At 41.5% G+C, this 15,427-nt stretch overlaps 1 protein-coding gene across 1 annotated transcript in view; it reads right to left on the bottom strand.

The window, feature by feature from the left end:
* The window catches only part of MSRA (methionine sulfoxide reductase A), a 234,862-nt gene extending 220,535 nt beyond the window's left edge, over nt 1–14,327 (bottom strand). The window contains exon 1 of the mRNA XM_079298238.1: nt 14,171–14,327. Within this exon, the coding sequence (XP_079154364.1) occupies nt 14,171–14,309 (139 nt within the window). The 5' untranslated portion in view covers nt 14,310–14,327. The remainder of the gene's footprint in view (nt 1–14,170) is intronic.
* Between the last annotated feature and the right edge of the window lie 1,100 nt (nt 14,328–15,427).

The following is a 15,427-nucleotide window of genomic DNA, read 5'->3' as shown; positions in this document are numbered from 1 at the left end:
CCCACTCTCACAGGGGACAATTCCTTCCCAATATCCAAGGAAATCCCTCTGTTTCTAAAGGTTCCTTCTGTTAGAGGTTGGGTGACCTTATCTAATGATTTTTTTAAAAAACACACAGGTTAATTATCTGCCCTTCAGACCTCAGACATCCACCCAAGGTTCCCCTTCTCTTGTTTCCCCATCCATGTTTCTCCCAGTAGCCTCCCAACTCCAGAAGAAACACCATTAACTTTGAAATCACATTTTTGCCTCAAAATATTGCACACACTCTTGTTTCCATTTGCACCTTGCATCCTCATGACAGGGCCAACTTGGGAGAAAAACTATGTATAATCTATTTCTTTGTGCACTTGACAGCAAACTAATGTGTCACTTTGCTGAAAGACCATCAGGCATCAACACAGGAACAAAAAGATCTCATGGAAATTATTGACAGTGGAATTAAGTCTGAAAGGCTACATTACTGCAGCAGTTGCTATTAAATGCTCAGCTTTTAATTAGTTTTCCTTCAAAAAAATGTATGTATTGACAACAGGGGACTTCAGCAAGACTAAAAATACATATATCATTCCAACAGAGATTAACTATTCCTTCATTATTCTTAATGCAAGTTAAGGCAGTAAAAACAAATATACTTCTAATGTTTTCCTGAAAAGAATTTACTGACAGGATGAACCCTATTTTATCCCTAAAATGCTGCTCCAAAGGCAGTGGATCCAACAAGAGTGGATCTCACGCAGGAATGAATCCACTCTTCCTACCTCAAAGCCTTTTGTCCAAGGTGTAGTTTACTGCAGCTCTGCTAATTCCACTTCTCCTATTAAAGACTCCACTGGAATTGCTCCCAGCTCCCTCTGTGACACTTTCCAAGATGCATCTTCCAGTCCAAGGTGTTGGTATTTCTCAATGGAACTCATTTCTCCTCCTTCATTTCTCCTCCTTCACATAAAGAAGTTTCCAGCCAAATGAATTGAGCGTTCAGTATCCTCCAGACAGGAAGATAACATAAACTTTCTCCACGCCTTGTTTTGGGCCCTTTTTTCTTGTTTTCTGCCTGGTTTTCACCATGTTCCCCCCTCAGATTCTCCAATTTCTTCTTGTTGTTGTCTCCCATAGTTCTGAAGTCAACTCTTTCCTTCCTGCACAAACTATGGATTTTTCCTTGGAAAGTTGCAATAATCCAGTACACAATTCCCAGATAACCTGACCTGACACCAGGTTCTGTACTAGTGACTCCATAGGGTGCTTTTTCACCCTCACATGTTTCTCCTGAGCATTTTTTTCTCTTCAGCTGTCCTACTGATGTTTCTTTGCTTTTATTCTCTTGCAATGCAGAAAATATGGAATGAGTCAATAGTATTTTCCTCTCCATCTCCAGTCCAAATTTGACCACCTTTGTTGTTAACTATTATAGTACCATGTGGAGCTCCATCCTTCAACACCATCTATATCCTCATGCTGGCAGGAAAATCCCTGAATTTATCCTTTTGCAGTATCTGAGCTACCACTGGTCTTTCTTTGAAGGATTAGGAAAAAAATTAATATTGATCTGTGCCTTGGTCATCACTCATTTCAATTTTTTTTTTTTTTTTCCATCTTGGACTTGATGATCTTAAAGATCTTTTCCAACTTTAATAATTCTGTGATCTTTTATGCATTTACCTTCATGCCCCTGGAATTTGTTCCTTTTAAATTCTCCCAGTGAAAGCCTCCTGATGTCATCATATTCCCTTTTATCCTTGTAGTTTTCCATCTCTCTCAAATGCCTCTGTGTCTCCCCAGTGTGGTACACCTGGACACCTGGCTCACCTGTGAAGCAAGAAGGATTTCCCACCTCCCAAGTGGAAAACTTTGGAATAAAAGAAGTAACTCATTCCTTTAAGCTATTTGGAATACAATTCCAAAAATTTGTTTTCAAATGTCAGATATAGCTTTTATTTCACTTTTTCTCTTCCTTCCTGGACACCTCAGTGTCATAGACCAGTGAAAGCTGTGTAACACTTCATCCTGATCATGAGGTCAGTCTGGCTGTGACAGTCCCCAAAACATAAAAAAAAAAAAAAAAAAAAAAACCAAAACACATTGGAATATCTGGTATATCACAGCTAACTCTATCAGTCTTCCTGCTATCACACTCCTGTTATTTGTGGGCATTTCCATTAGAGGTAAGTGAAGCCAATGCCTCTGAGGACAAGCCAGAGGTTTTTAGGAGTCTAATTTTGGAGCCAGATGCTTTTCTGATTTATTATTGACAGGTGAAAGTGCATCATGTGACAGGAAAAAAGCTCCTTTTACCTGGGCTGCTCCTACAGAGATGATGACAAAAATTTCCTATTGATTCTCCACTTTTCTGGGTTTCATTATTAAACAGCCAAACACTGGGGAAGCTCTAAGAACATATAAGTGAGTGACTGTAGCTATTATGTAGAGACCAATAAAATGAGAAGGAATACTGACAGAAGGAAAAAAAAGAAGGAATATTGAGAGAAGGAAAAAAAAAGAAGGAATATTGCAGCCACTGAGAAGAGATAAAGGCAGACAGCAAGAGCTGAAGTCAATGTTTCAAGAACTAACCAAATATTTTTTTTTAAAAATACAAGAACACAAGAATAAAGGTCTGTAAATGCATGAGAAAATGGAACATGAAGGACTAGACCTGCAAGGGCATTGAGTCCTGCAGATTCCCAAGGTCAGTCAATACAGGGACCAACTTTGGCACAGTTTTGCACATCCCAAATTAATTCTTGTCCAGGATGGGCTGTCTCCTCCTGGCAGCTGCCCCTCTACCACCTGCATTTACCATTTATCATTTTGACAACATCATGGATGCCTGACTGTGGTTTTTCCTGTGCCATGGAGAACATCAGCCCCAGGAATGGAGAGTTCCACTGAACCCAGGTGAAAATCAAAGCAGTGGATCCATGAGCTCGGTGGGTTTAGAGCTGGCACTCTCACACTGTGGGGTGGAGTCCTCCAGCTTTGCAACACAGATAAATGACAAAACCAAACTCGATGGGAAGCTGTCAACAACTTCCTAAAACTGTGGGATTGTCCCTCAACTGCTCATCATGTGCTGGCATTCTACCCCAATTCGAAATTCCAAATCCACCAAACGTGTTCTTCTGTATCTTTAGGAGTAGATGTTTTCCAGAGTATAGCAAACAGAATTTGCATTCCTAGGTTAAAATATTTTCCCATTCCCAGCACCACCCAGAACACTTCCAATAAAAAGTGTAACATTGGTTTTTAAATATTATTGGTAGCATTAATTGTTTATAATCTTCTTTTAGTTCTTAGGAGAAAAACAGTTATAGGCAGTGCTGAGGTGCATTTAAAAAAGGGATTGAAAAATGAATGCACAGAACTTGAGGTAGGAATAGTTACTCAATAAAATCCACTTACAGCTAACTTGGGTGGAGTGAAAATAGACTTGTGGCTAGAAATCCTCAAATACCTTCAATTATTATGAAAATGGAGGCTCTAAAAATATGTACGAGAATTCATCCAAAATTTGGTCCAGTAAGGCTCTCATAATTCCAGGTATGAGGAATAAGAACATATTCTTTGTTTTGCACTAATAAAGGGATTTATTGTAAAATTCATGTACAAAGTGCTTTGTGTTCAGTAACTAAATTTTCACTAATTAAATATTTTAAATGATTCTATAGAGATCAGTATCTCAGAATTCCTCATCCAGCCATCAGCCCAGAGAGTGCTGAGTTCTCCTCATTTTCCACTTTCATTATACTTAATACTTTCACAACAGGAGCACCTGGGAATGTCTGTGCACAGGTATCCAAAAGGATAAAATACACATTTGGGGTATTATTTTTTTTTTGCCTCTCATTCAAAAAGTTTGCTTTTAGTTCTTGTAAACTAAATCACTGAGTAGGTTTTAATTGGTGTGAGAATGTTTAACACCAAAATGACTCCTTAAACAAGGACTTAAGGAGAAATAAGATAATGTAAAAGGGTGGGAATCTGCAATTCCACCCCACCAAGGACTGGATGGAGGAATACTCAAATCCTGCTGATGGCTCTTTCATATCCCATCCTCTGGACTCGTGTCACCAGCCCAGGCACAGCCAACAACATCCAAAATACAATGTTGGGTCCAGCTGTCAACTGGGACCAGTTCCAAATGTAGGAATTTCAGAGGAACCTACTGGTTGACCAGGGAAAGGGCAGAGCCAGGATCTCTCCAAGGATTTAAGGATAATCTGAATCATCTCCACATCCCCAGCCAGGGGCACATTCACAGGCACAATCTGCAATTCCCACCTTGGGAATGCAGCGTTAGGCTGCATCCAGCTTTTCCAGGTATCCTGGTTTTCCAGATATCTTTTTGCAGGTATCCTCCTCCAGTAAAAGGCAGCATCTTTCAGATCATTTGAAAAGCAATCTGATGACTAAGAATGGCACAAGGGGTCAGATTGCATCAAATAGCAAGAAGTGTAGACAACTGATAAGAAAACAAATGCATTAAAGCCACTAAACAGGAAGATATGAAGTGTGAGGACCTACCCCAAATCCCTTCAGTGCTCAAAACATGGGTTTTAAACAGGAAACAGTGTTCAGCTGCCAACATGAGAAGACACTTTTCAGGAGCAGAACTTCAGAACTGAATGTGGCAAATAGATGGGTCATTGGTCCTGCTGCTTTACTGCAGAGGATGCAGCTGGACTCCAGGGAAGTTATGCCAATTGCTAAGAAATACTAACAAAGTGGAGGAGGGTCAGAACATCCTAAAATCGTTTTTTAACAAAGGATCTTTTCTAAGTTTTGACTTTCTGAGATGAGGATCTTAAGAACCAACTGTAAATTTATCTCTAGGCCAGTTTATGAGTATTTTTCTTCTTCATATAAAGACATATTAGGACATTCTGCTTAAGAATCCACCCTTTGCATTTGGTTTGCTTGCTCTTTTTTCCCTTTCCTGTTCCCTTTCTGAGTGGTAACTTGGAAAATTGTCACTCAAGATCCTACTGAAATGAAGCATTACTATTCTGTGAGAAGCTTTATTAGAAGTTGTCTGAGTGCAATCTCTTCAAGATGAGATTTTATCTCTGCTCCCCAGGTCAAGCTCAGTAAGGGCAGAAGGAGATTTGCATATCCCTGTTCAGGTGAAAAGAAGAATCCTTAAAGAAGAACTTAAACAAAAGAAGCAATATAAATAGTCCACATTTTGTTGTAATGTTATCTCTGGTGCAGTTATTTTGATTCTGATGATCTTAGACAAAATCTTACTGCAGTTTGCTGAATCAGCCACTGATTCCCTGACTTGGAATTTTGCCATTTTTTTTAAATGTAAACTCAACATTTGGGAGGAGCAGATGATTACAGACATTGTCTCTCCAAGGGGAGCAGATCAGCTGCCAATCTACTGATCCCAATCTCAGTGATGTCCCAAAATCCCTTCCAGCCTGGATTATCCTGTGATCCCATTCTGCCATACACAGGTGTCAGTCCCATTAAGGACTCTGGAGTCATCCAGGTCCTCTCTCAGCCTGTTACATCATCAATTCCTGACTCTCCCAATTCCTGCTCCCACTTTAGGAGTTCTGGGATGAAATTTTCAGGAATTGAATGTCTGATGAACCAAAAAGTACATTTCTGAGCCTGAATGGGGAATGTCAGAAACACAAAGACACTTCCACTGTCTGTCCCTTGCACAACACTTCTCATTCCTCACTGGATTCCTAGAAGTTTTGAGCCAGAGACTCAGGCACTAAATCCCTATCCCAAAGTCCTCAAGTCTAAACAAATGTCCTCAAGATGAGGGATTTGTGTATCACATTGAGGGACACTAAAAAAAAACAGTTTCCACTGGAGTTCTACTTCTCAGCCATTCTTGAAACTCATTCTCATTCCTGAAATGTGGGCATTCCATAAAGCATCTCTAGAGGCTCCTAGACAGTCAAATTCCTGAGAAATCAAGCCCATATTATAGTAAAAATACAGATCTCATCTACCTGGCCACATTTCTCAACAGAAAATAAGATCTTCTCTTCAAAACAAAGACCAAACAATCTCCACTAATTCCAATTTTGCATTATATGCAGCAGGAATTAACTATGAGCAGTATATAAGAAACTGCAATAACCATTCCCGGATTGGGATGGTTTTTATTACATAGGTTTTTATCTGATTTGTACTAAAGGCTTATTTATGTGCATTATTTTAATTGTACTGGAAATTTAAATGAGAGTTTCGTACATATCATAAAAATTTGCAACAAAGTAAGTGTAATAATCAAATGTATCCATAGCACAGAGATTCTATACATAATAATTAAAAGATAAGCATGGATGGATAAAGCAATGCCTATCACACGATAAATTACAAGCCAAATAATTCGATGGTTGAAAAGTAAAAATAAATTCAATAAAAATAACATAAACCTGAAGTTAAGGCAACGTACACCACTGTAATTTGAAGGTATAAATTTGACAGGAAGACATTAATTAAATCAGAGAAGCTTTTAAAGATGAAAAAATTCAAAAGGAAATACTGTACATCAAAGAAACACAAAAGGACTAAGACACAAGAATTAGTACCTGAAATATTCAAGCAACCTCAAATCTGCCTTAAGGGCTATTCTGCATTTATTTTCTCTCAGATCAATTAAGGTGAGGAGTTTTATTAATTACTCCTTGTGGATTCTGAAGGAACTAAAGATGCTGCACCTCTGCACTTTCAACTCCACTCTCATCTGGATAACCTGACTGGAAATTCTTTCCTTAATTATTATGAATATTGCATATGAGCCTGAACCACAAAAATTAAAGAAAATAAAGGAAAAAACTGTGAATCTGTGAACTGGCATTTTGTGTAGAGTTAAATAAATAGTTATTTGACCCTGGGCAATAAATCAAATAAAAATTTAAAGGCTTTACATTGAATATCAACTACATGGAGAGGTCATCAATAGAGCAAAGCCAGGACTCTGTCTATGGCTGGTTATCACACAGACACCTCCATGTGAGCTGCTCACTGGAAGAAAAGTGGAACAAAAGAGCATTTTGGGCACTATTTCCCAGTGCTCTGTCTCACCCTGTTCCTGCTGCAATGTAAAGTTTGCCCCACACTCTCCCACCTGCTGTGGAAAGAAAAACAGTGGGAAACCTAATTCCATGTCTGTGCCTGGGGAATACATTCACATAATGTGTTGGGATGATGTGTCCAGCAATTGTATGCTGTCCCCATCCTGTTGAACCAGCTGGGGCAGTGCCCCTGATCTCCTGGCACATATTCTCTGCTAATGGGCCATCTTTAAACCAGCTGGGCAATCATCTTTATCTTCCCACAGCCCATCCTCCCTCCAGGAGATATCTCCTGTTCATGGCCACTGAGTCCCAGTGCATGGCTGATAAAATTCCATCATCCCACTGGGAGATGCTCCAGCCAGGGCAGGAGCCAAGCCTTTCCTACCCAGACAAAAACTGAGATTTGGAACACCAGAGCAGCCTTTCCACTGGATTCCAGAGGAAAACTGGACCTTCCCACATCATCCCTGCACCTTCAGAGGAAACTGCACCTTCTCCAGGAGCACTGCTCCAGCTGAACCACATCTGCCCCTGCAGGAGGATGCAGCACCATGGAATGGGACTGTGCCACCACCCTGACTGACTGACTGTGTCAGCTTGGATTCTGACTCTGGCAGGGTTTGGGACTGTTCTTTGTAATACTGTATTTCTATTTTAATTTTCCTAGTAAATAACTGTTATTCCTAATTCCCATATCTTTGCCTGAGAGCCCCTTCATTTCAAAATTATAATAGAAATTTGGAGAAAGAGGGTTTACATTCTCTATTTCAAAGAGAAGCTTCTGCCTTTACTGGCAGACACCTGTCCTTCAAACCAGGACACTTAATTATGGAGGAATACATGGGATCCAGAGCACAACGTTACCTAAATGCCCAGTCAGTGTCATTCCTGCACTAAAGACAAATGGACACCACCAGCCAAAGGAATCAAGACAAAATCAGATAAAATATTCTCTAATCCGGAAAAACAACCGGAGTAAATATAACTTACAGCCTTAACACCCCAAACTGGCAAATTCAGATATTTACATCCCTTTTCACAACAGCAGCAATGAGAAGCTCATGTACCACTATTACCTTCACCCAGCAATAATCATCCCCTTTAATTACACAGCTTTGAACGATCCCCCAGAGCAGCATCCCCACACAACCCTGCGAGCCAAGCTGCTCCGGATTCCTTTTTCCTTTCGGAGAGGGGAATGACGGCGTCGGCACGGGAAGGCTGCAGCGAGCCTCATTTGGATGCAGAGTTGGGTGAAGTTTTTCCCCGTTTGGGCGCTGCTGTCTCCCAGCAACCCGGGCTGTTGCCTGGAGAAGCCCCGGGAGCGTTTCCTCCGCACGCCCCGGCTGTGAGCTGCATGCTAAGCACAGCTCCAGCAACTACAGGGAATCCAACAACACACTTTTTTTTTCCCATTTTTTTTTGTTATGTATTTTGAGGGGTTTGGTGATGAATGATGTCACTCTTTCTCTTGGGATGGAGTGAGAGGTGGTGAGTAAGCGCAGGGTTATTCCATCAGGGTTATTCCACCTCAAAAGCGGCATTTGGCAGCTGGATGTGCAGCTCTGTAAATATATTTCCTGTATGCTTTCCATCTCTCCAGCATCCTCTGGGCCTGTTAACTTCCTCTGGGTTGTTGGTTTCCAGCTGCCAAGAGCAAAAAAGCACATGCAAGCAGCAACAAAAAAAAAAAAAAACCTCTTTATACTAACTTAATCTTTGCTTCTCCTTGCAGCACCTTCCAAAACGTAAATGCAGCGGGGTGGTTAAAAGTAATTCTTGTTTTTCCAAATAGAGCACAATATTTACAGGTGTACAGTTGGCTTGAAAATTAGGTGTTTAGTGTGTGAATATAATTACCATTAGAAAATTTAAAAAAAGCCATGACAGGCAGGATTTCCAAGGAAATTCATCCTGGATGTACCTGTAAAGAAGTTGTAACCACAAATTTGAGAAGTTTTTTCAAATAAACAATCATGGGGGTGAGGTATTTCTCTGCTGTGCATTCTGCTTTCAATTCTGGCATACACAACAAAATCGTAATGAAATTTAATAATTTATGGAAATTGATGGCTTGAGTGTGTTCTAGTCAAAGACTGTCTCCGAGAATTAAGAAATAAGTAATTAACTCTTCTGAGTTAGAAATGTAAATTGCAATTTGGAAAGTGCTAAACCACATATGACATTGTTACTCAACACACTCCACTGAACTGCAATGGAAGTCAAATCTCACTTTTTTTTGGCCCATATTTCATACAAAATCAATAAAAATGGACAATTAATTAATTCATTATATAAAATCCTGTACCACATAAATAAAGCAGTGGAAAATTTGAAGAAACAAATCCTCCTATACATTAAGATGAACTTTATTTGGAGGTTTTGTCCTGAGGTATCATTTCACTCAAGAATCTTTTAGACCTAAAATACAGTGATACTAAATTCATGTCTGAAAAAAATTTGCTCATGATTACAAATTCTTTTAACCAATACATGAAATAAACATGAATATTTTTCATTTTATTCCTTGTTTTGAGGACACAGTTTAATGGTGAGCATGGCAGTGAGTCAAATGGAAGTACCAGAATGGTTTGACCACAGTAATTTCTGTTCAGTGTTTCAAGAATGGTAAAAAAAGACTAACAGGGAGAGCACAGGGATCCTCTGTCAAATGACATTTTTAATCAATGTTTTCTTTAAAGAGTGTGATCTGATTCAAGCAACAATTAATTCATGGCAATGCTGTGCTTTTTTTTTTTTTACACAGAAGGTCAGACTTAAATTCACCATGACCTCCTTCACATTTGTAATTACTGCTCTATTAATCTTTAGATATAAAGCTAAGAGGCCTAATGGGTTTAAACAATCCTAAGGCTCTCTATCCATGAGCTGCACTTTCTCTGCCTCAAAAAAGTCAAGCCATTACAGATGTGTGAGATTCTCTGACATTGCTCATTGGGAACAGTAGGAAAAACATTCTTTTAATTTATTACACATTGCTACCTCAGAATATCTGGCAGAAAAAAAAACCTGTGTGTATATATATATATATATATATATATATATATATATAATTCAATGTATATATTCATAGGGTTCTTTGACTACTGCTCCTACCACTGTCATAAAATAAAATAGTTCAATAAATAGTGTAAGCAATATATCCTCACTTACTCAGAAAACACAGCCATGTTTCAGCAGCAATCAAATTAAAATTAACTCTGAAAAGTAGAATTATACTAGAAAGGTAGAAGCAGTAAATAAATAAATGTGTGTTTTTACTATAATGCACAACATCATATTGCACCATTATACAAGGACATGAAAGAAGTGATTTTAAAAGATGAATGCAGATGCTGTATTGCAAGGAAAAAAAATGGCACAACAAACTCTAATTCCCAGTTATGGAATTTGTACAAGACCCAATAAACTCAACTTGCTTACAGAAAAGTAAAGTTTGCTGATGTCTGTACTCCTTTCAGCTAATGCAGAGTGGTTTATCCAGGTCCAACTGGATGATTTTCTTGGATCCTCTGGAATTTCAGCCTTCCTTCAGCTCTGGGAAGAGCCTGGTGCTCCTCCACAGGGATCTCAGCAGCAGCAGCAGCCTCACTTTGGGAGCTCTGCTGTGGCAAACACGGTTGCTGCAGCACAAGGAAGGAGCTCCAAGGATGTTTTATCCCATCAGGATGAGGAGCAGGAAACCAATGGGATCTCCAAGAGACAAGGAGCTAAATGCTCATCACCTAGGCAAGTAAAAAGCTGCCAACACCACTGGAGGTGAAGAGGATGGACACTGCAGGTCCAGAAAACTCTGGCAGAAGTTTTCCTCAAGTGACTGCACCCTAAGGCAGAGCTTGGCTCATTTGGATGTCCAGGTGTGTTCACCTTGTGACAAGAATCAGAGACCTGCCACAGCACCCACAGCTGCAGCAGGGATCAGAGCAGGTTATGCAGGATTTAGGAATAATCCTTCCTAGCAGAGCAAAACAGGAAGGGGAGCTGCACTCTACTGAAACAACTCCTTGAGAGCACAGGGCTCCAGAGGGAAACAGAGCTGCCAGTAACACAAGGCAGCAGACATGGGGATCCAAAGGAAGGCTGGAAAGATACACACATGTAGCATTTTCAACTTGCTACACTCTTTATATAGGGAATGATCATGGAATCATGGAATATCCTGAGTGGGAAGGCACCCACAAGGATTGAGTCCAGCTCCTGAGCCTGCCCAGGACACCCCAACAATCCCAGCCTGAGAGCATTGGCCAAACATTCCTGGAGCTCTGGCAGTTTTGGGGATGCCACCATTCCCTGGGGAGCTGTTCCAGTGCTCAAACACCCTCCAGAGAAGAACCTTTTACTGATTTCCACTCCAAAGCTCTCCTAACACAGCTCCAGCCATTCCCTGAGCCCTGTCCCTGCTCACAGGGAGCAGAGATTGGAGCTGCCCCTCCTCTGTCCCTTCAGAAGCCCCTGAGAGGCTGCCAGAGGGAGAAAAAGGCTCTTCAGATGGTCTGAATTTTGAAAAAAAACAACTTTCTAAGAGAGTTAGGGAACAAAGCATCATGTAGAAAAACTGGGAACTTTATCAGAAACACAGAACTGCTTAACACAGTAAAATACAGAGACCAAAAACAAGCAACAAAAGAGACACAGAAAAGCACCACCTCAGCATTTAGGCAAAAAATCAGTGAGGTCAAAGCTGGAGTTCAGCCTAGCTGAGGACAAAAATGGCAATCAGAAATGAATCCACAAAAATTACAGGAGTAAAAAGAAACTCAGAAAGAATCAAGGTGCGTTGATGACTACAGGAGACAGTCTGAAAATGTGTACAGAAAAGACTGAAGTACTCAAAGCCTCTTTTGCATAAGTCTCCACAAACAATAACTGCTCCAAAAACCTCTCCAGGCTGGTACAGTCAGAAAGAAAAGCAGCAAACAACATGAGGAAAAATGGTTTATGGCTACTCAAAGCTAAATGTGTTTGAATCCAAGGAGCCATATGGAGTTTTTTCCAGAGCTGGGAGGTCATGTTTGCTGGTGTGGCCATCAGAACACTGTGACAGATCAGAAATAATGAAAAACCAGAGTGATTGGGGGTCTGTGATGATGAGATCTGGGCTACAGTAACAATCACTTTTAAGAAAGGAGGAAAAAAAAGAATTACAGGAGTATAGGATGCTCAGCTTCAGCTCATGAAGAACGTCCTCTTAGCAATTATTTCCAAATAGGGAACAAGAAAGTAAAATAGGAATAGCCAACACATTTAGCAAAGGCAAATCCAAGAGAGCTGCCCTTTTAGGCTGAAATGATGGCTGTACAGTGGCTGTAGCACATGTTGGCTTAGCAGGGTTCTGAGCCTGCATTTGCTGTGGCAGCTGACAAAGTGCTGGCTGGAGGAACAGCCTGCATGTCAGAAATGGGCAGGACAAAGGCAGGAGCGAGTTACACACACAGCCAGGGCTTTACCCCAGGAGACCTGGAAAAATTCCAGCTCTGCACCAACAGAAACCTCAGGGAGGTCAACAACGAGAGCAAGATGATGTCAGAGCTGCTGGGAAGGAGCTGTGGTCCTGCTGGATGCCAGGTTAAATGTGCTCACAGTGCACATTTTCACAGAGAAAGCAAACTTTGGACTCTGGACAGAGGAGAAAGGAAAAATCTCTCTCTCCTGTACTGGTAAGAATTTATCTGGAATGCCAGTCCTGGTTGCCAACTCACCAAAAAAAATTTATTAACAGGGCAAAGGTTTGCAAGGTCAATCAGCCTTGAGTTGATCATCAGCCTAAAATTTTAATTACCATTCCTTTCTGAGCTGTTTACATCTTATTGTAACATTGGCAGTTCACTGGAGGTCCATGCTGGTTTTAAATACATAATACCACATTCAGCCACAGAAATCAATTTTACAAAATTGTATTTGCTCTTATGTGAGTGCTTTCTGTACAGCAGCCCAAAATTATTCTACCTGTGCAGTTACTCAATATAAAATGAGATTGGTGTGTCTTCTGTCCACTCTTTTCTCAACAAACAACACAAAGCTGCCACTTTAATCCAGGCAATGTGCTACTGTTGGTGCCATTCCTGGAGCTCTTGGTATCATCTTTGGAATTCACTGCTGCATTTGCACAAAATTCACCTCTGCACCCCTCCTTTGAGACCACTTTGTCTGCATCAGAAATAACATTCTTCCTTATACTTTTCACTACTATCTTCAGCTTTTTACTAAGTATTTATAAAATGCAAGATTGTATTATCCTCTTGACCACTGGGCTTATGCCATCATCCATTTATAATTCTTTCACCAGCACTTATGCATTTAATGTGTTTAAGTATTTATTTTATGCCCTAAGTGCACCTACTTTGTTAGGGTCCATAGGAGCCTGCAGTAAAGATACATATAAATGACATTTTGGTCAATAAATACCTTGGATATGAGCTATCCAATACATGTGTTAGAGCATCTCAGTGCCACTAAATTCCTCCTGAGCAGCACTGAGTCATCTTGGAACACCTTCAGTTCCTAGGAGGACTGTCAGAAAGTAAATCCCTTAATTCTGGGTTGCTACTTTGCTTACCTGACTGCAGACATGTACTCAAAGGAGAAAAATAAGAATTATTAAGAACTTTGCAAACAGAATCACAAAATTATTTGGGCTGGGTGAGACCTTAAAGCTCATCTCATTCCATCCAAAACTATCCCCGAGCAGGGATAGTTTTGAAATGTCCCAGGTTGTTCCAAGCTCTGTCCAGCCTGGCCATGGACACTTCCAGCGATCCAGGGGCAGCCACAGCTTCTCTGGGCCAACACAGAACCGCACTCCAACAACCCATCCATCTTACGGCACACAGAAAACGCCTCTGCGCGAGTGAACCGCCATGAACACCATCCCAAGGCCCATTTACCCCGCTGTCCCCTCGCCCCCCTCACGGGACGCGCCCCCCGCCGCCGCCATGTTCCTCCCCCCGCCCCTCAGCGCGCACGCGCCGCGGCGGCCCCGCCCCGCCGGCAGGGCACGGCGCATGCGCAGGCGGCGCGCGGGGAAGGGGCGCGCGGCTGAGGCGGGAGCGGGGGCGCGGCCGAGGAGAGGAGAGGAGAGGAAGGAGACGGGAGTCGGCACTGACCTGGCACCGCCATGCGCTGCGTCCTGCCGGGCAGCGCTTCGCCCGGCTGCGGCAGGCGGGAGGCCCAGTCGCCCATGCCGGAGGTGCTGTGGAGGGTGCGGAGGAAGAGCAGGAGGTGCAGGCGGTGGCGCGGAGACATCGCCCGCTTTGGGGGGGGAGGGTGAGTGTGTGAGGGCGCCCCGGGAGGGAGGGGCGAGCAGTGCGCCCCCTGCCGAGCGGCGGCGAGGGGAAACACCTCACCCTCCCCACACCTCGGGGGCCCTCAGGGGCGTGTTACCAACGAGAAACAAAAATCTCGATATTGAGCAAAATTTAGATTGCTTTATTTTATATAGGCAAAGCCAGCAGCGCTGGGAAGGCACAGAGGTCACAGCCCGCTCCATGCTCCACCCAACTTTGGTTTGCAGTTCCCTTTTATAGCATGGTTTCCTTGTAGTCATCAATAATTATTTTTTGTTGTCATAATTTTGCCAGGTAAGCAGTGGTGGTCCGTGGGATCGCTGGATGACGTGAGTCTGGAGAATTTGTCAAGTCCCACAGATAACATCTGCTCTTGGTGGATACATGGCAGAAGTCAGGCAGTCTGGTCTCAGGGATAGGCTACAATTGATCACAAATCTGGAAATCTGATTTTGCAGAATCTGTTGGGCTGTGTGAAAACCTTGTTTTGCAAGCTGTCCGTAGATACAATTTAACTAGAAACATAATATTCATAGGAGGATTTAAAACAACATGATTTAATCGTATATTTTCCTTTCTTCAGTGTCATGCTTCATTTCAGACCTAAGTATTCTGGTTTATACAAACCCAAATACTTTTATAATTAACACGAATCTTTTTATCAATTACCACAGGTGCATATATATTTAATTGTTTCCAGGGCTTTTCTGTTTGTTCGTTTTGACACAAAAAAAATCAATCTCCTGTGTTGTGTTTAGCCAATGTTCTGCATCATCCCAATTTTGCAGACTATTTTTTCAGTGGTTACATTCCAAATAACAAATCTCCAGGGAGAATTTGCTGCAATAAAAATACATAAAAAGTGATCAGAGTGTGAGTACTTGTGGAAAATACCCTCTGTGTTTTTGGGGGTAATACAGAGTGTATTCATACAATCATAGAAAGGTTTGGGTTGAAAGGGACCTTAAAGTTTATCTTATTCCACCTCCCTGCCATTGGCAGGTTCTCATCTACTGCACTGTACAATGGACAAAATATTAATTGATTACAGATTCATCTGGAGGGTTATGAAGAAAT

This window comes from Erithacus rubecula (genome assembly GCF_903797595.1).
Source record: "Erithacus rubecula genome assembly, chromosome: 2".
Lineage (NCBI taxonomy): Eukaryota > Metazoa > Chordata > Aves > Passeriformes > Muscicapidae > Erithacus > Erithacus rubecula.
This window is presented reverse-complemented; position numbering and strand designations above follow the sequence as displayed.